The 23,694-nt window shown below is 39.4% G+C and overlaps 2 protein-coding genes, 1 long non-coding RNA gene and 1 other non-coding gene across 5 annotated transcripts in view; 1 reads left to right on the top strand and 3 right to left on the bottom strand.

Annotated features, from left to right (window-relative positions):
- Positions 1–5,855: 5,855 nt before the first annotated feature.
- fmc1 (formation of mitochondrial complex V assembly factor 1 homolog) lies at positions 5,856–9,870 on the bottom strand. Its single transcript, XM_003228282.4, has 2 exons — positions 9,594–9,870; positions 5,856–6,436 (listed from the first exon to the last, which is right to left on the bottom strand). Exons 1-2 carry the CDS (start codon positions 9,729–9,731, stop codon positions 6,236–6,238), a joined length of 339 nt encoding a protein of 112 aa, XP_003228330.1. The 5' UTR covers positions 9,732–9,870; the 3' UTR covers positions 5,856–6,235.
- A 693-nt stretch (positions 9,871–10,563) lies between these two features.
- On the top strand, positions 10,564–18,893 carry LOC134299148 (uncharacterized). Its single transcript, XR_010006305.1, has 2 exons — positions 10,564–11,625; positions 12,477–18,893. It is a non-coding gene; the product is annotated as an uncharacterized LOC134299148 (long non-coding RNA).
- trnar-ccu (transfer RNA arginine (anticodon CCU)) lies at positions 10,704–10,776 on the bottom strand. Its single transcript has one exon. It is a non-coding gene; the product is annotated as a tRNA-Arg (tRNA).
- The window catches only part of ubn2 (ubinuclein 2), a 51,654-nt gene continuing 40,904 nt past the window's right edge, over positions 12,945–23,694 (bottom strand). For both annotated transcript variants that reach the window (XM_008121880.3, XM_008121881.3), the window contains 2 exons: positions 23,055–23,144; positions 12,945–21,682 (listed from right to left, as the gene is read on the bottom strand). In XM_008121880.3, coding sequence (XP_008120087.2) covers positions 21,633–21,682; positions 23,055–23,144 — 140 coding nt within the window. In that variant the 3' untranslated portion in view covers positions 12,945–21,632. The remainder of the gene's footprint in view (positions 21,683–23,054; positions 23,145–23,694) is intronic.

Below are 23,694 nucleotides of genomic sequence, written 5' to 3'. Positions count from 1 at the left end.
TGCAACGTCACGCGCTTCGCCTTCGCCGATTGGACGAAGGAAACCCCTCGGCCTTCTCGTACCGGCGCTGGCTCTGATTGGAGGGTCGGTTCGTGCCCGTTTTGTGTGCGTGACGTATCTGTTTTGAATTGGGCCAACGTCGTGAAGCCTGCCATTTCTGGACGGAGCAGAATTAGTCGCTTTGAGACTGGCCAACCCTTCCGATCCTCAGTTGCTGTGAGTTTTCCGGGCTGTATGGCCATGTTCCAGAAACGTTTCGCCCGCATCTATGGCAGGCATCCTCAGAGGTTGTGAGGTCTGTTGGAAACTAGGCAAGTGGGGTTTATATATCTGTGGAAGGCCCAGGGTGGGAGAAAGAACTCTTGTTTGTTGGAGGCAAGTGTGAATGTTGCAATTGATCACCTTGATTAGCATTGAATTCCCAGGCAGGAAGCACCCAAGCTTTGAAGCTGCAAGCTATTCAATGCTAATCAAGGTGATCAGTTGCAACATTCACACTTGCCTCAAACAGACAAGAGTACTTTCTCCCACTCTGGACTTTCCACAGATATATAAACCCCACTTGCCTAGTATCGAACAGACCTCACAACCCTTGAGGATGCCTGCCATAGATGGAGAGAATGTTTCTGGAACATGGCCATGCAGCCTGGAAACCTCACTGCAACTCAGTGATTCCGGCCATGATAGCCTTCGACAACACATTAAGTTGTGTTCTTTTTCCTCACAAATATTCATTAACTGGTTCATTCTTTAAGAAATGTCACCACTTTGTTAAAAGACAATCAGACAATTTCGCACCACGGTCCATGTATCCACCCTGCAGCCTCCCTTTGTCCAGTTTTTATCTGTAGGAACCCTTCATCCTGTCCTACTACGAACAAGGTGAGTTCTGATGCAAATGGGCAGGGTAGGCTCCAGCAAGCCTCTGGCTTATCAAGGCCACCTGTGTCCAGCAGCGTGAGTTACGGGGTGCTCACAGTTCCCCTTCACTGAGATTGCTGGTCCTTTCCCTGCCAACAATGGACAAGGTGATACAGATGTTGAACAGTATAGTGGTCACAAGACATTGGCATAAATGTACAAACAGCTTAGTCAGGGTAGGCATTGCAGTAGTAGCACAGCCACATACATGTAAACAGCACCACAATGATTTTTTTTTTCGTGTCAGGAGCAACCGGAGTTGCTTCTGGAGTGAGAGAATTGGCCGTCTGCAAGGACGTTGCCCGGGTGTTTTTGATGTTTTTACCATCCTTGTGGGAGGCTTCTCTCATGTCCCCGCATGGAGCTGGAGCTGATAGAGGGAACTCATCCACACTCTCCCCAGGTGGGATTCGAACCTGGCAGCTTTCAGGTCAGCAACCCAACCTTCAAGTCACTTAGTCCACTACGCCATCTGGGGGCTCCACATTTGTTTTAGCCAAGAGAACCCAGGAAGCCATAAGGTTAGCCAGGAAAAGTCAATGCCAGTATCTTTGGAAACCAGCGTCACTAGGTCATGGATGGTCTGGATCCTGGTTTCTAAAACCCTTGAGTTGTCTGTCAAGTTAAAACAGCACATTCCTCCCTTTGTCCTCAGAACCCCCGGTGGGTTAAACTCTTGTGCCAGCAGTACTGCTGACTTGAAGGTTGAGTTGCTGACTTTAAGGTTGCCAGTTCGAATCCAACCTGGGGAGAGTGCAGATGAGCTCCCTCTATCAGCTCCATGCGGGGACATGAGAAAAGCCTCCCACAAGGATGGTAAAAACATCCAGGCATCCCCTGGGCAACATTCTTGCAGATGGCCAATTCTCTCACACCAGAAGCAACTTGTGGTTTCTCAAGTCACTCCTGACACGAAAAAGCACACTACTCAAAATCCTTCACAACCATGGTTGTGTTGGAGGAGGTAATCAATACCTGCCTGGTTCTGAAGGGTGGCTTTGCTTTTCTGCTTTAATTCAGTACTAATTAAGGTTAAGGCTGTTGAGGTAGCATTAAGGGATTTAATTGGCAAGCAGTGTAGCTTGGGTATTGTAAGTGGTCAGACCTGGTAGCCCAAATGAAAAGGTGGCCAAGCAAACATATTTGGCTTTGCTGAGAAGGGTGACTTTGTCATCACAATTGGGTTGAAGTGGGGTGAAAGAGCGGGGAAGATCGGCCATGGACTGTTTGGGGGCAAGTAGTAAGAAGTACACTCATTCCAAAGTACAGGGCCCTCCTGTGGCGCTTGCCGGGCATATACGGTAAGAATATGCCAAAATCTCACAGAGCAGGAACCATCTCCTAGTATTCTACTGGTGCCACCAAAATGGAGGAACCCTGAGCAGTGACAGTACATTTGTGTTTATAATTTCAATACTGTGCCACCCCTTTGGGGCGTCACTCAAGCATTGTCAGGCTCAATCAGTTAAATGACACTCAAGCAATTTCACATCATGGTCCATGTCCCCACCCTGTAGCCTCCCTTTGTCCAGTTCTTATCAACAAGAACCCTGTCCCAATCCACCACGTACAAAGCAAGTGCTGAGGCAAATGGCTAGTGTAGGGTCCGGCAAGCATTTTTACACAAAGGTAACCATAAATCCTTCCACATTAATGTGTGTCAGTATTACTATGCATCCATCATTACTAACTTAATGATTGATTTCATTAGTATTTGGTTAATCAATATGATTAAGTCTCTTTTATACTCCAGAAAATTTGGCTATTATACGAAAGCTTATGCTCCATACCTTGAGAACTTATTCACTGAGATAACTACTATCAATATCCTCATACTATTACAACTGAATTTTAGCTTCAGTTAATGTACATAGAATTTTAACATTTCATGTTGGTGACATACTTTTCTGGCAGGCATCATTTGGCGAGTCACTGAGTTTTACTAGCAAATTGGAAGTTAAACCAACTCCTTATTAAGAGATACGGACACATACATGCTTTTTAGTAATGAAATGTATGGGGACACACTTCTCATGAAAACTTTTCATTTATAATTTTAAAAATATATGGTTTGTAAGATAATATTTATCTCCAAGATTTCTGCAATTTCTTGTTACATTTGTGCAACACACCTACATACTGCAGCCAGTACACTGAAGTGTCATGACACACAGTTTGGAAAGCTCTGCTCTAGTCTGGAGGTGAAGAATAAATTTCAGGGATTAGACTTGATAAATAGAGTCCCAGAAGAACTATGGACAGAAGTTCACAACATTGGTCAGGGGGCGGCAACAAAGTACATCCCAAAGAAAAAGAAAACCAAGAAGGCAAGATGGTTGTCTGCTGAGACACTGGACATAGCCCAAGAAAGGAAGGCAAAAGGAAACAGTGTAGGGGGAGATATGCCCAATTAAATGCAAAATTCCAGAGGTTAGCCAGAAGAGACAAGGAACTATTTTTAAACAAGCAATGCATGGAAGTGGAAGAAGACAATAGAATAGGATGGACAAGAGACCTCTTCCAGAAAATCAGAAATATCAGAGTTAAATTTCAGGCAAAAATGGGCATGATAAAAAACAAAGATGGCAAAGACCTAACAGAAGCTGAAGAGATCAAGAAAAGGTGGCGAGAAATACAGAAGATCTGTATAGGAAGGATAATAATATACAGGATAACTTTGACTGTGTGGTGAGTGAATTAGAACCAGACATTCTGAGTGAGGTTGAATGGGCCTTAAGAAGCATTGCTAATAACAAGGCAGCAGGAAACGACGGGATCCCAGCTGAGTTGTTTAAAATCTTGGAAGGTGACGCTGTCAAGGTGATGCATGCCATATGCCAGCAAATATGGAAAACACAAGATTGGCCATCAGATTGGAAAAAAATCAATTTATATCCCCATACCCTAAAAGGGAAACGCAAAAGAATGCTCAAACTTCCATACAGTGGCATTTATTTCCCATGCCAGTAAGGTAATGCTCAAGATTCTGCAAGGCAGACTCTAGCAATACATGGAGTGAGAGTTGCCAGATGTCCAAGCTGGGTTTAGAAAAGGCAGAGGAACGAGAGACCAAATTGTTAATATCCGCTGGATAATGGAGGAAGCCAGGAAGTTTCAGAAAAACATCTATTTCTGCTTTATTGACTATTCTAAAGCCTTCGACAGTGTGGATCATAATAAACTGTGGCATGTTCTTGGTGGGTTTTTTTTTCCGTGTCAGGCACAACCTGAGTCGCTTCTGGTGTGAGAGAATTGGCCGTCTGCAAGGACGTTGCCCAGGGGACGCCCTGATGTTTTGATATTTTTACCATCCTTGTGGATATGGGGATACCAAGTCACCTTGTCTGTCTCCTGAGAAATCTGTATAAAGACCATGTAGCCACAGTAAGAACAGACCACGGAACAACAGACTGGTTCAAGATTGGGAAAGGGTGATACTTTCACCCTACCTATTCAACTTGTACGCAGAACACATCATGCGACATGCGGGGCTTGACAAATCCAAGGCTGGAGTTAAAATTGCTGGAAGAAACATTAACAACCTTAGGTATGCAGATGATATCACTCTGATGGCTGAAAGTGAGGATGAGCTGAGGAGCCTTATCACCAAGCTGAAAGAAGAAAGTGCAAAAGCCGGGCTGCAGTTAAACATCAAGAAAATCAAGATTATGGCAACCAGACCGATTGATAACTGGCAAATGGAGAAAACGTGAAGGCAGTGACAGACTTTACATTTCTAGGTGTGAAGATCACTGCAGATGCAGAGTGCAGCCAGCAAATCAGAAGACGTCTACTTCTTGGGAGGAGAGCAATGGCCAACCTCAACAAAATAGTGAAAAGCAGAGACATCACACTGGCAACGAAGGTCTGCATAGTTAAAGCAATGGTATTCCCCATAGTAACCTATAGTTGCGAGAATAGGACCATAAGGAAGGCTGGGTGAAGGAAGATATATGCTTTTGAACTTTGGTGCTGGAAGAAAATCCTGAGAGTGCCTTGGACTGCAAGAAGATCCAACCAGTCCATCCTTCAGGAAATCATGCCCGGCTGCTCACTGGAGGGAAGGATATTAGAGGCAAAGATGAAGTATTTTGGCCACATCATGAGAAGGCAGGAAAGCTTGGAAAAGATCATGATGCTGGTGAAAATGGAAGGAAAAAGGAAGAGAGGCCGACCAAGGGTGAGATGGATGGATGGTATCCTTGAAGTGACTGGGTTGACCTTGAAAGAACTGGGGGTGGCGACAGCCGACAGGAATCTCTGGCGTGGATTCATCCATGAGATCACAAAGAGTCGGAAACGACTGCGTGAATGAAGAAGTCGTCTGTAAACTATGTGGGAGGTATCACTCAGTGCTATAATGTACCTCTTCATGCCAAGACGATGTTAAAATAATAGTAATGTTGCAATTCTCCACCAGTTTTTCTTTGTGACCACTGTTATTGTGAAAAACAGAGAACACAATCCAGCAGCTTCAACAAAAAAAGAATTTATGCCAACATATAATTGACAGAAATGAATGGAACTGTTGAAAAATCATTAATTCAACTAACCCAGTATTGTTGACCAAATGCTATCAATAGCACTTCAGGATTTCAGGTAGAATATTCCAGCTGTATAGGTTTTGTGTCAAAGTTAGATCTCTATATACAATTTTTGTACCTTACTACATGAGGCTCTAAAAACAATCATGTTTCACTGTCTCGAAACGGGCTCTAGAAATGTATAAATTTGGATTTTATGGTGCTTAATTTCAGTGGCCACTTCATGATTTCTTGTTTTGGATCCTTTTATGAGTCATCCTGCATGCAAAATCATCTTTTTAAAAAAGTAAGTATCCCCTACAAGTTTGCAAGAGATCACTGGCATTTTAAAGAGTTGGGAATTTGCCAGGTGGATAAGGCTGGGAATCTAATTATCAAGACAGACATGAATCACAAGTCTATGCATATTTATTTCTAAATAAATCTCATTCTGTTCAGTAAGACAAAATTTGAGGTCAGCATGCCCTTGGTCATTTTACTCAAGGGGTTTGGAAAGATCCTGCTGGGACAGACAATATAATACCAATAAGAGACCTAATTGTCTGCATTATTCCATGACTATGATAATGTTATCAAGTTAGAATCAAACACTGAGTAGGCATCAAAATAACTTTTTGCAAGCAATTCTTCTAATTATATTTTAAACTACAGTAACATAAATATCTAGTTGGAAATCTTGTATTGCATGCAAACATTTTATTTAAACAAATAGGGCTGAAAAATATTAATTATCAATTTTTGTGAAGTAAGATTTAGAAGTTTAATATTTGTCATTCCCATCCTTTCCCTCCAGGCTGCTGTGGTAGTTTAAGGCCGACAAGTCCAGCCACTTGCTCTGCCGTCCGATCTCCTTTTCCATGATATTCTTTGTGTAGCGTTAAGTGCTTCCTGACACTACGGAGAAGACAGAGATAGGTAGCAGCCTGGAAATGTAGGTCGTGCTGGGCTCTGCACAATTTTTCACTGGTTACCTGGAAGTAAAAGCAGAATACAAGCATAAGAGACTTGGCAGAAGTTCAGTGATTGATCGCCATCAAACATTTCGGATTATATAGCAGGCACCGGCAAACTTTGGCCCTCCAGGTGTTTTGGACTTCGACTCCCCCAATTCCTAACAGCCTACCCGCTGTTGGGAATTGTGGGAGTTGAAGTCCAAAACACCTGGAGGGCCAAAGTTTGCTCATGCTTCTATAGGCACAAAAATGGGGGTTACATTCTACCTTACATGGGGGGTTTTTCATGTCAGGAGTGATTAGAGGAACTCAAGTTGCTTCTGGTGTGAGAGAATTGGCCGTCTGCAAGGATGCTGCCCAGGGGACGCCCGGATGCTTTACTATCTTTTGAAATCGATAATGGTCTACACCAGTAGTTCCCAACTATTGGTCTCCAGGTGTTTTGGACTTATTGGGAAAACCAGGAATCTCCACAGGCTTTTGGAAGTGTGTCCCCTTTGGAGATTAGTTGGTATTCACACTATTTGAAATAATCATAACTTTTGGAAAGGCATGACCTTGTTAGATATCGTAACCTTTTGTAAAGTATGATCTTCTTGAGAAGAGTTAAAAACTCATTTGAGTCAATCTTCTCCTTAGTGGTAAATATCCACTAGTATTCATGCAAGGCAATTTAGGCATCTCAGCTGTTAAGACTGATATACCTGAACTGTTAGGAACAAAGATATGCCAATGCATAAAATATATAGCAGATCTTCAGAAGTGTTATTTCAGTTGCCCAAAAAACATCTACTCCCCCATAAAATATATTGCTTTTAGATCATGCTCTCAAGAGACCAAAAATGAGTAGTCTTCATTGAAAGTTAACATAGTTGATTTAATTACAAACTTCATGTATTTAACATACAGGTACATTGCTTATTGATTATATGTTAGCTGACTTATATTTAAAACTGTACTATACTGTACTATATTTCTGCTGCATGCAGACTCATATATCAAATGACATCTCACTGTAGCATACTGACTATACTCCTGCTCTAACTGATATCAACCGACTTCTAACTTCCATCTGACATCTGTATTCAAACTGACTCAAACCTCAACTGACTTAACTAATTCCAGCTGACTTCTGATTCAGATGCATTCTAAAATGGAGTCTCGCTTTGATCATTCGAAGATCTGGGTCATATGGTCTGTAGTCTCTCCCACAACTTCTGACAGCATAGAGTTAAGAGAAAAACTGCTTACCTATATATACATACAAAATGTAAGCAATCTCAATTATATACATAACAAATAACTAGTATAAGAGGCTTGTACAAGGTTGCTATTTCCAACAGGACTTCAACTCCCAGAAATCTTAGCCATCTTACTAGTTGTTAGGAACTTTGGGAGCTGAAGTCCAAAATATCTGGAGGATTAAAGGTTGGGAACCACTGGTCTAAACATTTGAATCACTACAGGTTTTAAAATTTTAAAAACAAAATTTGACTTTTGTCTGAAAATGGATTTAAATCAGTACCGTGGGTATATGATCATAGTTTGAAATCTGAAAGCTGCATCCCATATTTTTATTGTTGGAATTCAACCGCACACTGCCCAAGTCTGCAGTCCTCAACGAGGAACATTTAGTTAGCTTTAGAATAGGCTGAGGGAATACCTTTCCCCTGACTCCTGAAGGTCAGTTGGAATGTATCACTACCCTATATCCCAGGACCTGATCCCAGATTATCTCCTTAATCCAGATTATTTGGCAGTGGAAACGCATATAGCCCAGTTCAAAGCAGATAATCTGGAATCAGATCGTGGGATATAAGGACAGCGTAGAAGGGGCCTGAGACTTGCCTATTTTAAGCCCCTTCTACACTGCCATATAAACCAGATTATCAAATGAGACAATCCACATTCTCTGCTTTGAATTGGATTATATGTGTCTACACTGCCATATAATACAGTTCAAAGCAGATAATCTGAATTTTATATGGCAGCGCAGAAGGGGCCTAAGTTATTTGCTTTCTAAACTCAGCAGCAAGAATCTGAATGTATACATTGTTGGAGATAGCAACCTTCTCAAGTCTCCTCTAGTTTGTGTTTTTTTAAATAATATGTCAGTTTATTTGATTTGCAGTTTTCTTATCTCTATATACTTAAAGCAGTGGGATGGGCTGCTGACCATGTGACTGGTTCAGTGACAGTTTAAAAAGTTCAGTTTTAAAAAGATGACAGAAGTCAGTTGAGTCTTGAGTCAGCTTGAATATAAGTACAGAGTGCAGAAGCCAATGTAGGAAGTTCGAAAACTGTTGAGGCTTGTTTCCTTGAAGCAGACTGTTAAGGAAGAGAGCTGTACAAAGCAATATAGTTTTGAATAGGCTGTTACAGATTATAAATTATAGATACAAACTGAAATTTGACAAGAAATGTACCTGTATCTTTAAATACATGAAGTTATGAGTAAACAAACATGTTACTTTAAAAGAAGTCTGCTTGAATCTTTGTCTGCTGAAAGCATCAAATAGAAACCATGATCGTCCATTACCCAATAAACAAAAATAATATTCCTGAAACTCTGCTACCCATTAGGTTGTGATCCTAACAGGTTAGAAATATTTCCTATTAGAAATAAATTGAAAGATGCACAGTAGCAAGTTCTCTGGTGTGGGCTTTCCATAAGAATTAGCTTAGAGGGGCTTTTTGTGTCAATCAGGGCTTTTTGTGTCAATCTCCCAACAAAGGACTCCCTCAGGCAGTAAGCAGCCAGACACTGAAGCTATTCAATGCTAATCAAGGTGGCCAATTGCAACATTCACACTTGCCTCCAACAGACAAGAGTTCTTTCTCCTACCCTGGACATTCCACAGATATCTGAACCCCATTTGACTAGTTTCCAACTGATCTCTCAATCTCTGAGTATGCCTGCTATAGATGTGGGCGAAACGTCAGGAGAGCATGCTTCTGGAACATGGCCATACAGCCCGGAAAACTCACAGTAACCCAAAAAAGTGATGAACTTCAACTCCCATAATTCCGCAGCATTAAGCCATGGCAGTTAAAGTGGTGTCAACGTGAATGAACTTCACACTGCAGTGTCGCCCCATTAACAATGAGATTTGTAGATGGAGGCGCGGATCCAGAGGGCCCTTCACACACATAACAGCGACGGGGCTCAACGTACCCTGTGGGCGCGGAAGGCCTCCCTCAAATACCGATAAGCAGGGACGTCCCGGAAGGAGCCTCCGGCCCCTCCTTGCGCCAACCGGAACTCGCGCGCCAGGCCACGGAAAGTGCGGAGCGGAGACCCCAGCAACGCCATCCGCCTTCGCCCGCTTCCGAAGTCCGGAACCCCCAGCTGCAGCAGCGCCAGCCAATAAGGACGCGGCGCTTTCTCGTAAAGGCCAATAAGCAACGGCCCTTTCTACCCAGCTCTCTCTTTGCTCGCTCCCAACCTTTAGAATGCCAGTCGCAGCAGCGCCAGCCAATAAGAATGCAGCGCTTTCTGTAACGACCAATAAGCAACGGCTCTTTCTTCCCGCCTCCCTCTTTGCTCGCTTCCAACCTTCTGAACGCCAGCCGCAGCAGCGCCAACCAATAAGAACGCAGCTTTTCCCCTTAACGGCCAATAAGCAACGGCCCTTTCTATCCGCCTCCGTTTGTTCACTTCTAGCTCTCGGAATCTCGGCCGCAGCAGCGTCGGCCAATAGGAACGCGGCTTTTTTCCCCGTAACGACCTAACTCCCTGCCTGGGACTCCGGATCTGCAGAGCTGGACTCTGGCTTGGTCTCGCTCCTAAATTCAGGGCGGTCTACGGAGTACCGAAGTATAATTTTTCAGGAGCGATCGAGCGAATCGATTGAAAGGTCGGCATTCCCCAGGTCGATCAAACAACAAAATTAACAAATCCACAAAAGGGGGGAATCCCACCTTTATTGACCAAGCATGGATTCATCTAACACTGCAGAATTAATACAGTTTGAAACCACTTCAGGGGCATATGGCTCAGTGCTGTGGAATGATGGGAGCTTAGTTTGACGAGGCACCATCTTCTTTACGGCAGGGAAGTCCAAAGGCCTTGTTTGCGATACCATCCAGCATGAAATCTGAAGAGTAGATGGCCTCTTCATTCAGTGTTAGGTTAGTTGCATCCTTGATCATTTCTGTTTACAGGAAAGCACAATGCTTGTTAGGAGCGAACCGAACTGCTTTGGACTCCGAAGGTGCTGGGAAAATAGTGCAGTAGTTGCCAGCAAAATGTACTCTGAAGCCGGAAGGAAAAGAAAACTAAGACCACCCCAGATGGGACTCGAACCCACAATCCCTGGCTTAGGAGGCCAATGCCTTATCCATTAGGCCACTGGGGCTTCGCGGTATTTCTTTCCAGCCAATGTTATACTTGTAGGTTAACGTCACGCGCTTTTGTCATCTAACCCAACCCCTTTCAAGTGTTTTATCCGCTAGGTTACTCCACTAATGCTGTGACGTTTCTTTAAGCGGAAGTCACGTCACGATCGCGTAGGCCAATCACGGCACACTCACCGCTCCTTACGCAAACAAGAAGCGCCTGCATTGGACGCCATGCTGTGTTTTGGAAGGAGGCGGGCTTCGCGGTTCTCCGGCTCTGAAACAGGCATAGGCAAACTGTGGCCCTTAAGCGGCTTAAGCGGCTGAGGGGGGGAAAGGAAAGGGCCTGAGGCTGTTAGGAATGGTGGAAGTTGAAGCCCAAAACACCTGGAAGGAGGGCCACAGTTTGCCCATGCCTAAACTAATAGTTTGAGAAGCCATTGAAATCCACAAGCCTGTGGACAATTTCAACAGAAACCATGAAAATGAACAAAATCTGGCTACCAGTATTAAAACACTCTAAAATCAGGACAGTAAATAAGGAACGATACTCAAAAAATGGGAAATCCAGACAGGAAACAATCAGGGCCAGCTAATACCTCCTAACAAAGAATTCCCCCCAGGCAGGAATTGGCCAGGTCTTGAAGCTGTGAGGCTTTTCAATGCTAATCAAGGTGATTAATTGCAACATTCAGACTTGCCTCCAACAGACAAAGAGTTCTTTCTCCCACCCTGGACCTTCCACAGATATATAAACCTCCCTTGCTTAGTTTCCAGTATACCTCACAACCTCTGAGGCTGCCAGATGTGGACTCAACGCCAGGAGAGAATGCTTCTGGAACATGGCCATATAGCCCAGAAAACTCACAGTAAGTCAAAAAGGAAGGTGCTTCTCAGTTCCTTATTTTTTGTGACGTGTGCGCACCATATGAAATTGACATTTATATGCTCCTTCTGCCCAAAATAAGACTTGGACAAGCATTGGACTGGAAGACAATCTTTCAGATGTACAACAATTAATTATGTGCATTGCATGGCTCCACTTTGTAAATAAAGGACTATGTGCTTTGGGCTTCAAAGTAAACGTGAGGCTACCCTAAATTCTGATATGATTGTGATAAGTAGCCCCATATTTATGAATTGCCTTGCCAGTTGAAATTCGAACTATCAGAGACCTACTTGCCTTTCGGAAGCCTGCAAAACCTTTCTCTTCCGACAAGCTTTCGATGGGTGAAAAACTCGGGGCTGTCTGTTCTTATTGTTATTTTAAAGCAAATTGTATTGTTTTAATCTATTTCTGTAAACCGCTCCAAGCCAAATTGGGATTATACAAGTCTAATAAATAAATAAATAAATAAGATTGTTCCTATAAAAAGCACATAGGATACAGAAGTGTTTTCGTTGTTCTAAATCAAGACAAATATGGTTTTATAAACTATTTGCCTTCACTAATGGCCAGACCAATGTTCCTGGAAGTGTGCACACTGAAAATAACTGACATTTTAGATATAATTTCTGAACAAAGATACTACCTTTCATTGTTGCACAGGTGGGACAGAATGTCATAGGATCTAGAAAGGCCCTTCGGATCTTTACAGTGGCCAGTTAGTGTTGATTTCTTGCAATAGCGAGAAATCTGCTATGAAAGGACCTTCCTGAAAACACATGAAAATAAAAACCACTTCTAAGGGCGCTGCCATATTTTGTTCTCTTCTAACAGGCTACCTCTTTGAAAACATTTTGAAAAATGAACTTTCCCCAGCCCTGCTTTAAAGATGGCAAGTAATGTGTGTGTGTATATATATCTCCTTTATATTGTGTCTTGTGTGAAGAGATAAATTTAGCTCCCTACTCTTAATATTTTTAAAGACCCTAACGTGTAAAGTATTATTCATGTCTTTGACTATTCTACACATCCTTGACAAATGGTACTCATCTTTTTGAAACTGATCCACCCTTAAATTCAGTCACCTAAATAGGATATCGTTTTGTGATGCTACAGGTTTCATTTTTGTTGTATTCTAGATCAGCATAATTTGTAACCCCCATTCAGCTATTTCTTACATTGGTCTTTTAATCTCTGCTTAGATTTGTTTGGAACCTAGCGAATTCAATAAAGTGTATGTGTGTGTGTGTGTGGGGGGGGGGGGTAGTATCATTTTTTAAATTAAGTACACAAATGCATTGGTTTATATGTACATTCCTCTTTATTTAATACAACACAGACACATGACATATACAAAATAAAAACACTCATAAAAGCCCTGTCATGCTTTTGGACAGGTACATTTACACTTAGTTGAACAAGGCTCCCACTTTTGACCTGCTAGATATCTACAGATGGATTTTCAAAGGAAGTCTGTTGCCCCCCAAAACACAACTCTCTTCCAGATCTGTCAAGCAAGGAGTTTTGGAAACAATTTCATGTTATTTATTCTTAAAGTCCAAACTGTGATAGGAATCTTAGAAGGTAAAGTATCTGCATCCCAGTGAAACTGTATTTTTAAAAAAATCACCTGAATATACGTTTAGACCTGGTGCAGGCTTTTTGTGGCAGCAACTTTCCCTTTTCTGCGCATCCAGTTTTATATGGAAAGTTAGCAGGCACCAGTTCTTGTGGTTAGGAGCCTCACAAACTCTAAAAAGAAATACAAAAAGAAGGGCGACAGGGATATTTACAAAATTCATGGCTGGTACAGTACATCATTTAAGACACACTATGCTACAATCTTTCAGGTCCTGAGATTATTACAAAAACGTTAATTAAAATATTGTGTTCAGATTCTGTTTGAGAGAGGAAGAGATCATATCCTTTCTTTAAAATCTAGTATCCCTTCATATCAGTAGAACACATCTCCCTAAAAATGAAAAGAAGTTGGCACCAGTCACTAAGTAGCTCTGTGCTTGACTATTTGGGCCCCTTTCATTAGGAGAAGTCATCTGAGTTTGTTAAATGGAACATAACTCAAATTGAAGATCTGTTAGGAGAGAACTCTTCCACACCTGAAGCCATATATTGGCTGACACCAGGTTTTAGAAATACTTGGGTATCAATAAGAAAGGTATCAAGCTAAATATAGAAGAAAATTAGTGCTTCAGATGTGTTTGTCAGAGAGCACTACTCGCACTACGGAGAGACATAAAAAAATCTCTTCAGTTTTCATGTTTCAATTCTGTGCAGCTAACCTTGTAGGAATTTCCTTGATCTTTCTGTTGAATATTAAGTAAGGAGATAGCAACTATGAATACTGTATTCAGAATGATGACTTATATTACAAGTAAGAAAAGGGAGCTTTAAAAACATGAAAGTTCTACTGTTGACAAAATTCCTTAGGACAAATATCTTATTGTGTTCTGAATTTTTTTTAAAAAAACTTCAATACTCCTCACTCTAACCACACAATTGCCCAACTATAGCAAGCGTCTATTCTCTATATTATAAAATATTAACATTTAATATTTTAATCATGGCATGTATCAAGTACCAAATGTGGTTAAAAAGAAGAGATATTGATAACGCTAACAATACTTACTGCACAGCAGTTTGAGGAGGTGAAGATTAAGCTTATGTCAAGATAAATGTAATTATTTCTTTGCTACTTAGAAGTCCAAGTACTTTAAAACAATTTATACTTCTATCCCCGACACAGAGAACATATGCAAAAAATACAGTTGTCATATCAGTCTTCTAGATTTTCCAATTCACAAAAGGTCCAACACCAAAGTGCAAGATGAGATAGAAAGATGTGTTGATACCAACTTGGCTTACATTTAAAGAAGGTTCTACTTGGAGAGAAATCAATGTGTCTTATCCTTGCATAAGTAAAGGTATGCATTCTCTTTCAGATTTAGTAATTTAAATCAGGTGATGGTAATAGCCCAATATTTAATTGATTATGAGAACCAAGGCATAACACCTTCAGATTTTAAGAATCCTTCTTAGAGCCATAAAGTCTTTCAGGATAATAACGTGGAACTAGTTAACATGTTTCTGCTTTTAATGTAGTTTTATCTAGAGTTTGATTTCCATGTTACAAAAATATTTCTATAGTGTACACACTTCAAAAGTGATAACATGTTTCTTTGGGTAGATGTTATATTAGCAAGGGAAAATATACATTGTACTGAATGTGAAGTCTGGCTATATGCATAGTTTATTTTGCTACAAAATTAAACTAAGGCATTACAGAGAAGGAAAGCAATGAGAATACAACTCCCCCTAATGCTGAACACTAGTTGCTTATGAGCTTTGCATGCTAGTCCCCATACCACACCATTTATACATTTCCTAATTTCACCCAGCTGATTTTTATGTTGGGAAAGAACACATCCACTTATTTTTTTTCCTGTTAAACATCAGCACACAAAACAAAAGTCTTGGTACTGAGTAAAGTGACCAAATACAACAACACTTTGTATACTGTGTCAGTAGCAACTGATTAACAGAGTAAAATGACAATGGAAAGTGTCTGAGGTGCTATTTTACATGGAACAAAGACATTCTCTGTTCTACAAAGAGTGCTTTCATTATGTCAAATCTGTTGTAAGATGAACCTAGAAAGCTCTGATTTGCTGCTACAGCAAAAGAACATAATTCAGCCAGGGGAAACAACAGTCTTAGCAAAGGTGTGCAAAACAACAGGGTACAGGCACTCCAGATTAGCCATTTAAAAGATATGGAGGCCTTTTTAAGCCTGAAGTTGGCTTAAAATGCTTATTCGAGATCAAAGAGCAGTCTTTAAATTTTTAATTGTTCCGGGCACAATCATCAGGGTTGCACAGGTGGTAATTTTTTGCATGAAAATATTTTAAATATGGGAGAACTTAGTGTGTGTGGCTGCTGAAATCTGAAAGATGTAAAAATAGTCCACAAAACCTCTGAACTTTGTTTAAACATATGGTTGGATCCTTATTTTGGCGTCTGCTTCAGAACTGGTGGAAACAAACTTCTGCTCATAAAAGACCCCTCCTCCTTTAGGTTTGTCTCTGAAACTTTTCATGCCACAGCCTACCACATTCAACACAGTCATTTTATCTGTTTCTGTGGGGGCTCTCATGGGTGGATAGAACATGAAAGTTTGTTTCTGCCAATCCCACTGCATGCTCTAATCTGGATAAAAGCCACAGATTTTGGATTTTCTAAAACAGGTTGTTCCAGCTGGTTCATTTGCTAAGTTTCCACAACCGTAACTTTCCTCAATTACCAAATATTTATAGGAGCTACAAAGGAAAAAAATGGAGCAACAGTGTCCCGAGAAGTAGATACACAAGATAGGCAATAGTATTATGAACTATTCTACTGATTCCATTTCACAATGTTTTCCTGTCTCTTCTACCCACAGGAAATGGGGCATTTGCTAATCTCTTTCAATGGATGAAGCTGTGTTTAAAGCAAAAGGAATGCTTGTTCTTTGACATTAATACACTTCAGTGTTAAGTCATGCTTATGGTTTTCAACTAAACACTGCAAGACAAGTAATTTCTTCTCTACTAATATAAATGCAGTTATACTTAATGAGGGACAAACAATCTTGGATGGAAATAAAGCAGTTCCCTTGCTTATTTGTATTGGAATTAATAAAATGTTAACTGGCTTCATACACATCTCTCCCAGGTATGTTGGGCCATATTTTCCTGAACAGATGGTTGTTTAAGATACAGCAGTATTCAGTGGGCCTAGCCATCTGTTCAGAGTTGATTTCAAGCAGAATGTAACCTAGCTTTGTTTTCAAAATAGAATAGAAACCTTTTAAATAGCCTATACCATTAGAAAGAATCCATATGAGTGTAACACAAGTATTTAACATCTTTAAAATGACTGGGTTACTTATTCTGCTTGGAGGCTGGGTACTTTATCTCACAGTTCATTAATTTACAGTAGTAGGTGTGTAAAAATCTTGAAATTAAATGATTTCTCTTTTTTAGTATGAAACTGTTTTGCTAATTTTTAGTTCAACAACTTTGCCAAAGTATAACAAGATTTTTCAGTGACTAATGCCGATACAAATTTTACCATGTGTATCTGAGCAATGGAAGGAAGAACTCACTGCGTTTGGTGAATGAACAATTAAAACTTTCATTTGTTTAAAAGATTTAGTCATTGTTAAGGTTACTGTCATCAGAGAGCTACTTAGTGATCTAAAGTAGGTATTCTAGGCAGAGATAGCGATATACAAAAAGTTGTTTTTCGAATGCAAACTATCATTTGGTAATTTGCTCGTCTGATGTTAATTCTGCCGATTTTCATACAAATTTTCTCTAATCTTGGGAAATTTTATTCCACATTACATTATCTTTTATAAGGAATATGCCAATATCCACTAGCACCATTTTATAAATTTACACCCTGAAATTCCAGTGGAAATGGCTCTGTTGGTTTCTTGCTAAACACTTCCTTAGAGTTGCTCTGAAACACCAAGTTACTATACCCCATGTCAAAGCTCACCTTCACAAGTAAACATAAATGCTATAGGAAACATATGGAACATCAGGGCTCTTGAGAATACTGCTGAACTTGAAAGCAAACAATGAAAAATGAACGTACAGCAGCTATAACATTACACATATTCAACACTAATTACAGAGGGGAAAGTCATTTTAACAGCATAAAGTCATATTGGCAAGTTCAAGGTTCTTTCAAATATCTCCTAGCACTTTAGGACCTCTGAGTATATTCTGTGGGGAAACAAGGGAACAAAAAGAAAAGGCACTTAACCAAAGGACAAAGGCCTGAATCAAGTAAGTTAGAGGGGTAATACCATCCAGGTTTGGAATCAAATTATCTAAAACAATTTAAACATTGCCATAAAATTATAATTGCATAAAACATTGGCTGACCATTTTTTACCTATTCTATTTACCTCTGTGTTAGCTTTTAGAAAACATAAAAAAGCAACTCTACAGTGACCTCCAACACAGGAAGAAACTGGAGTGAAAACTTTTCAAAGCTTAGCTTGACTGCAGATTTTACTTTCTTCCTGCAATACTTTAATAAAGAGATGAATAACGATATCTTTTGCCAATGCACTCCAAAAAAACATGATATCTTATCTTCCTGTGGGAAAACAACTATAAAATCAATCTGTAAACTAGCTTTAAATTTACTTATAAATATAGCCAAAAGTTATTTTCATGAATGTAGCAGCAAACATGATAAAACAGGAGTCCTAAGAAAGTAATCCAGCAGGTGGTTATGGTTCAGTATGACTGATGGTAGCTTGGGAGTTGCAGAATGTTTACTTTCAATTGCTTTGGATCAATTTGAGAGGCAATGTGGAAGCTGAAGGAGTCAGATCAGAACAGAAGGGAGGATATGTTGATTGCCTGCTCCATTCACAGCCTATAGGATACAGTAAAAGCCACATCTAATTTCATAGAAACAGGTGTCAAACCCACAGCACTTCACCTAGGATTTTGACTAGATACTCTCATCACTCTTCTTGGAGAGAAGACACTATAAAAAGGCTGAGAAAAATGGAATGATTTAAAGCCATCAACTATTATCTTCAGGTAGAGAAGAGCAACATTTTGCTAAGACATCTGACGTTTTGCATCATGTAGTTCACGGTTTAGATCCTTTCTCCACATATCCTACTGTGACTCCATAGCAATGTACACACATAACAGAAGGCATAATTTAAAATATAAGAAGTTGTAAAACCACTATTTGAAAATTATTGCTTGTATTTGAGGCTCAGAACTAGCTTGCCCTTTCATCTCAAAGTCCTCCAAATCAGCTCAGCTGCCCAGAATGACAGCATTGATTCTTATTGCTTATGAATACTGAGGGTTGGCTGAGGGATACCCACAAAAACATTTTAAAATAAAAATGGCTTAAAGACACATTTAAAAAATTCATTGGAATGCTAATACTGTCTCTAGTATATCTTCATCTCTTCATCTATTTTGACAAGCTCATGAGTCTATAATCTTTTTTAAAGTATTGAAAATCATGTTCATTCTTGGTCTAAATTTCTTATTCTAATGAGTAATTAGAGAACAATTAGCATTCATTGCTGCTTCACTGGTTCTACAATGTCACCAGACATTTCTAGGTGGCCAATTGTAAACATTGGTCTGATTTCTCGTATGTTCAGTTTATTCTGCTTTGGATTAAAAAAAACCTCTTGAATTGTCATCTTGTCCGACTCGTCAATTTATTAATCAATTTAATCAACCTCTAGAATATACATGAGTATACAGGAGGACAGCGAGCACTTTAGTTATGCTATTATGTTCTATGAGGTGAAACAGTGTGCTTATCACCAGAACAAATATGTTGCTTTAAAAATATAGAAAACCTATATTTATATTTCCAATATTATTATGTTATTTAATACATTAATTCTAGAAGAAAAAGTGATGGCTCTACCAAAAATGGTCTTGCTGCATCTCCAGATTTATCATACTTTCTCCCAGTTTATAAGAAAACGGAAGTGGGGGAATGATTATTTCCTCCTTAAAAATTAGTTTTCACATCATAATCTAGAAAGCAAGACTCCATGAGCCAAATTCCATATTTAAATAGAAGTAACCTTTTTTAAAGGGTCTTTTTCCAATGAGAGTTTGCACACACATCCCTTTACTTCAAGCCTTGCCTACATCATTAATTATTTTATGTCACAGTAAACATACCCCTTTGACTACAGCCATAACTTTAAAAGATGTATTGGTATATAATTTGCAGCAGATCCTCTTGGTTGCCAGAATAGGGCAATTAACACTGCAGATGAAAACCCTCAGTAAACAGAAGATTTTCTTTGGTTATGCATGGAAACCAGACATATTGTGTGAATGGGGAAGTTCTTACCTTTTTCTCAGAGTGAGCAAACTGGATAAGAAAGGAAAATAAACCAAGTAACATTTTGGGAGAAGCAAAAGCTTTTGAGAATATATCAGCTAAAACAATATTTTAACTAAGTATGATGAAATTAACTTCGTAGCTTGTTGTACCAAACCCTCAGGAAGGCTTGTACTGAAGTAAAATGCAAGAGTTAATTGAGCTTAATTTTTTATTTCACAATTCTGTGCAAAATTCTTTACTACGGGGCTCAACCCAACATTCAGTTACTGTACTTATAGTATATATTATTTAAATATATGTATCTTTTTACATAAACAATGAATGAGAAGTCTAAATGAGTATGATAAGCTATCTGGCTTTCTAAACAAAAGGAGAAAACCTCTGTAAACCTAGTGACTAAAAACGCATCTAGTAGAAAACAGCAGAAATGTGATATTCACTTTGTACAACGAGAATATATGCATAATTGAGGTAGAAACAAAGCTGCAGATTTCTATGAAACTTGTATGCAGCTACTCTCACTGCTTAATAGACAAAGTGCCTGTCTGCTGAAAATGTGACTTTCTTCTTCAGCAGTGCAAATTGTTGCAGCTGATGTTTCATAGAAACCTCGAGCTATTATATGCTGTCATGTATGTACATACCCCACAGAAACTTTGAAAAACTGCCCAATTTTATATTAAGTCTGAAAACCTGAGGACATATCAGATTTAAATGAAAAAAATACTTTAAATTAGGGCTCTAGTGTCTAGAGTAGGTCACAGAAGCTTTAATAGCATAATACATTATGCTATGATATTTTTTCTCAATATTATTTTACCAAAATACTCCTCCTTGTACAAACTATGAGTGCAACACAATACAGTATTCTAAACTTGTTTCCCAAAAACCTAATATATTGCTATCAAAATGAAAATCAGTCTAGAAGTTGTAACAATGGTTCAAAACATTATATCTTCCAGCTATGCATGTTTTAAGAATGCTGGAGATATGAACTTCAGACTTAGGCAGAAGGCACCTTAACCGCTCTTTGGAGAAAGCTTTAAACAGTACTGATAAAAGCAAATTTTGCACAAAAGCAAACTACATGCAATTTTCATTTGGTGGGGATCAATACAGTGTATGACTGACTGATCAGAGCTGCAAGAAGAGCCACAGACAAGAATATCTTCACAGAGGATGAGTACTAGAGATTTATGGATGGGGGTGTGTGTGTGTGTATACACACACACACACACATATGGAAAAATAAGGCAACTTTGAGCTATTACAGCAAGGCTAAAGGCAAAAATGTCTTCTTTTAGAAGATACTGAAAAGAGTCTGATCTGATGAAGCTAATTAAGTTCTTTATAACTGAACATCTGGAACAAAGTAATGTAAATCCTTGACCCTTCCTCCCTAGGAGCTTTTGAATTTCTGAATGCTCAGTGATGTTTCCTATGGTGAATATTACCAAAGCAAAATATCTGTAACATTTAGGCTCTTCAAACAGAAATGGTGGGCAAGCAGCCTTTGTTTTTTGTAGAGAAAATTATATTTCCATTCTTGTTTCTACAAAAACCACTACTTCTGCTCTATACTTCACACTATCAAATCTGTACAGAATATTCCTAACTGGTATATACTGTAGACTTCTCTGGAACTTTCAGTTTGTCAAACTGACATATGGTACCCCTTGTATTATGGATGGATTGTTTTCTTTTACATATCCTCTATCAAATATCAGCCCAAAAGAAGGTTTGTGCTGCTGTAGGTTTGACAACTGAACCTATGTGCCTAGCCCTTTCTGAGACACTCAGAATGGATAAAAGGATTTGGGAGTTCCTTAGAAGCAAGCAAACTATGAATTGGTCTAACAAAAACACTTTCCTCCTTTTCCTTCTCTCTTTGATCAAGTATTGTTTTCTTTTTTCTTTTCTTCTTTTTCTTCTTCTCCTCCTCACCACAGTGCTTGGGATCAGAATATGTAAACATTGACAGAAACAGCAGCTGTTTCCGTGTAATCACGTTCCCAACTGGTCAGTCTCCATCAGCCAAACAGAACCACTTTAACTCCCTTGCTTAACAGGATATCACTGGGTTTTCCTCTGTAATTTAGTGTCCCCTTTACTTTGGCCTCCATCTGGATTTGAGGATGAAAAGAGAAAATAAAACAAGCTAAAACCATCTTGTAATTCTGAAAAAGCAACACTCAAAAACATTTTATTTCATAAAATTAATTTGTGAGTTCACTGCCACATAATGCTATCAACTTCCAATAATACAACTGAACCGAAAAATTGTATAAACTGATTTCAGAGTAAAGTCAGTACATGTAAGAAATATCAGGAAGGCAGGCCACTTGTTATATAAGCATATTAGTATCAGAACCATAAACATGGGAGATAATTGCCCTGTTTCACTGATTATTCAATTATTTGGGAGGAATGATCACCAATGATATAGTCCTGTCCATATCATGTTTTCTCTTTGTATTGACAGGAGGCTTCTGAAAATCCAAGGTTCATTAAGTTGAGAATTGTTCCTGAACGTAGTTGCTCAAACACTGTGGAGCAATTTCAATGTCAGGTGTTTGCTAAAATCCAGTTAGCAGCAATCATGGCAAACAGGTTAAGAGATTCAATGTGTTGTCAAAGGCTTTCATGGCTGGGATCACAGGGTTGTTGTGTTTTCCGGGCAGTATGGCCATGTTCCAGAAGTAGTCTCTCCTGACGTTCCGCCCACATTTATGGCAGGTATCCTCAGAGGTATATGGAGAAACTAAGCAAGGAAGGTTTATATATCTGTAGAGTCAAAGAACATGAAAGGCACTGCAGACTAACTGAACCAGAGAAATCAGCCATAGCAGAGCACTTGGTGGACCAACCTGGACATAGTATATTATTTGAGAACACAGAAATGCTTGACCACTCCAACAACTATTATGTCAGACTACACAGAGAAGCCACTGAAATCCACAAGCATGTGGACAATGTCAACAGAAAGGAGGAAACCATGAAAATGAACAAAATCTGGCTACCAATATTTAAAAACTCAAAAATCAGAACAGTAAATAAGGAGCAACACTCTGAAAACAGAAGAATTCCAGACATGAATCAATCAGGGGCAGCTAACAACTCTGAACAAAGGATTTCCCCAGGCCAGGAGGTGAAGCTGGGAAGGCCATTTAATGCTAATCAAGGCGATTAATTACAACATTCACACTGGCCTCCAACAGACAAGAGTCTTTTCCCCACCCAGGATCCTCCACAGATATATAAACCTTCCTTGCTTAGTTTCTCCATATACCTCACAACCTCTGAGGATGCCTGCCATAAATGTGGGCGAAACGTCAGGAGAGAATACTTCTGGAACATGGCCATACTGCCTGGAAAACACGCAACAACCCAGGTTAAGAGATTTCACATCTTTTTACTAGCGTAGACTTGTGCTATAATGAGAAAACATACTTTTCACTTTTTAATAGGAGAACTAGAAAGCAATTATATACCTACCTGTATAGGCTTGCTGCATATGAGCAGGCAGAGTTGTGTGAGACAGTGCTGCTGCATGTTGAGCTCCTGGCTGTAAACCTTTTAGTAAATCTGCAGTGGCATAAATAAGGAAAAGTAAAATAAATTCAACATTACCTGCTCTGCATGATTTGTAGCAATAGTCACCCCTTTCACATGGTTTTTTAAAATAAATATAAGCTGCATGCCCATCATTTCAAATCACCATACCAAACTTAAGATAATAATTATTTGGTACACATTCTGACAATAATAGTCACTGAATAACAGAGCAAAAAACAAATACAATATATTATTCAACAAAGGAAAATCCTTTGTAGCAAAGAACAATCTATTCAAGAAGCAGTAATGTGTGTGTGTGTGTTTTGCAGTATCAGCATTCAGCTTTTGGAAAGATTCCTTCTCCCACAAGACTCATTTGTATCAAAATACCACTCTGCATAAATGTGCCTTTAAGTTGCTTGTTGACTTATGACAATCCCAAAATACCTCAAAGAGTTTTTCTTAAGCAAGAAATACTTGGAGGTGGTTTTGCCAGTTCCTTCTTCTACAACTAAGCTTCTTTCGCTCAAGATCCCTTTCTAATCAAGATTTTGTATTGTAACTGAAGATACTGTAATCT

Source organism: Anolis carolinensis, chromosome 5 (assembly GCF_035594765.1).
Source record: "Anolis carolinensis isolate JA03-04 chromosome 5, rAnoCar3.1.pri, whole genome shotgun sequence".
Taxonomy (NCBI): domain Eukaryota; kingdom Metazoa; phylum Chordata; class Lepidosauria; order Squamata; family Dactyloidae; genus Anolis; species Anolis carolinensis.
Note: the sequence above shows the minus strand (reverse complement) of the source record. Positions and strands in the feature narration are given on the sequence as shown.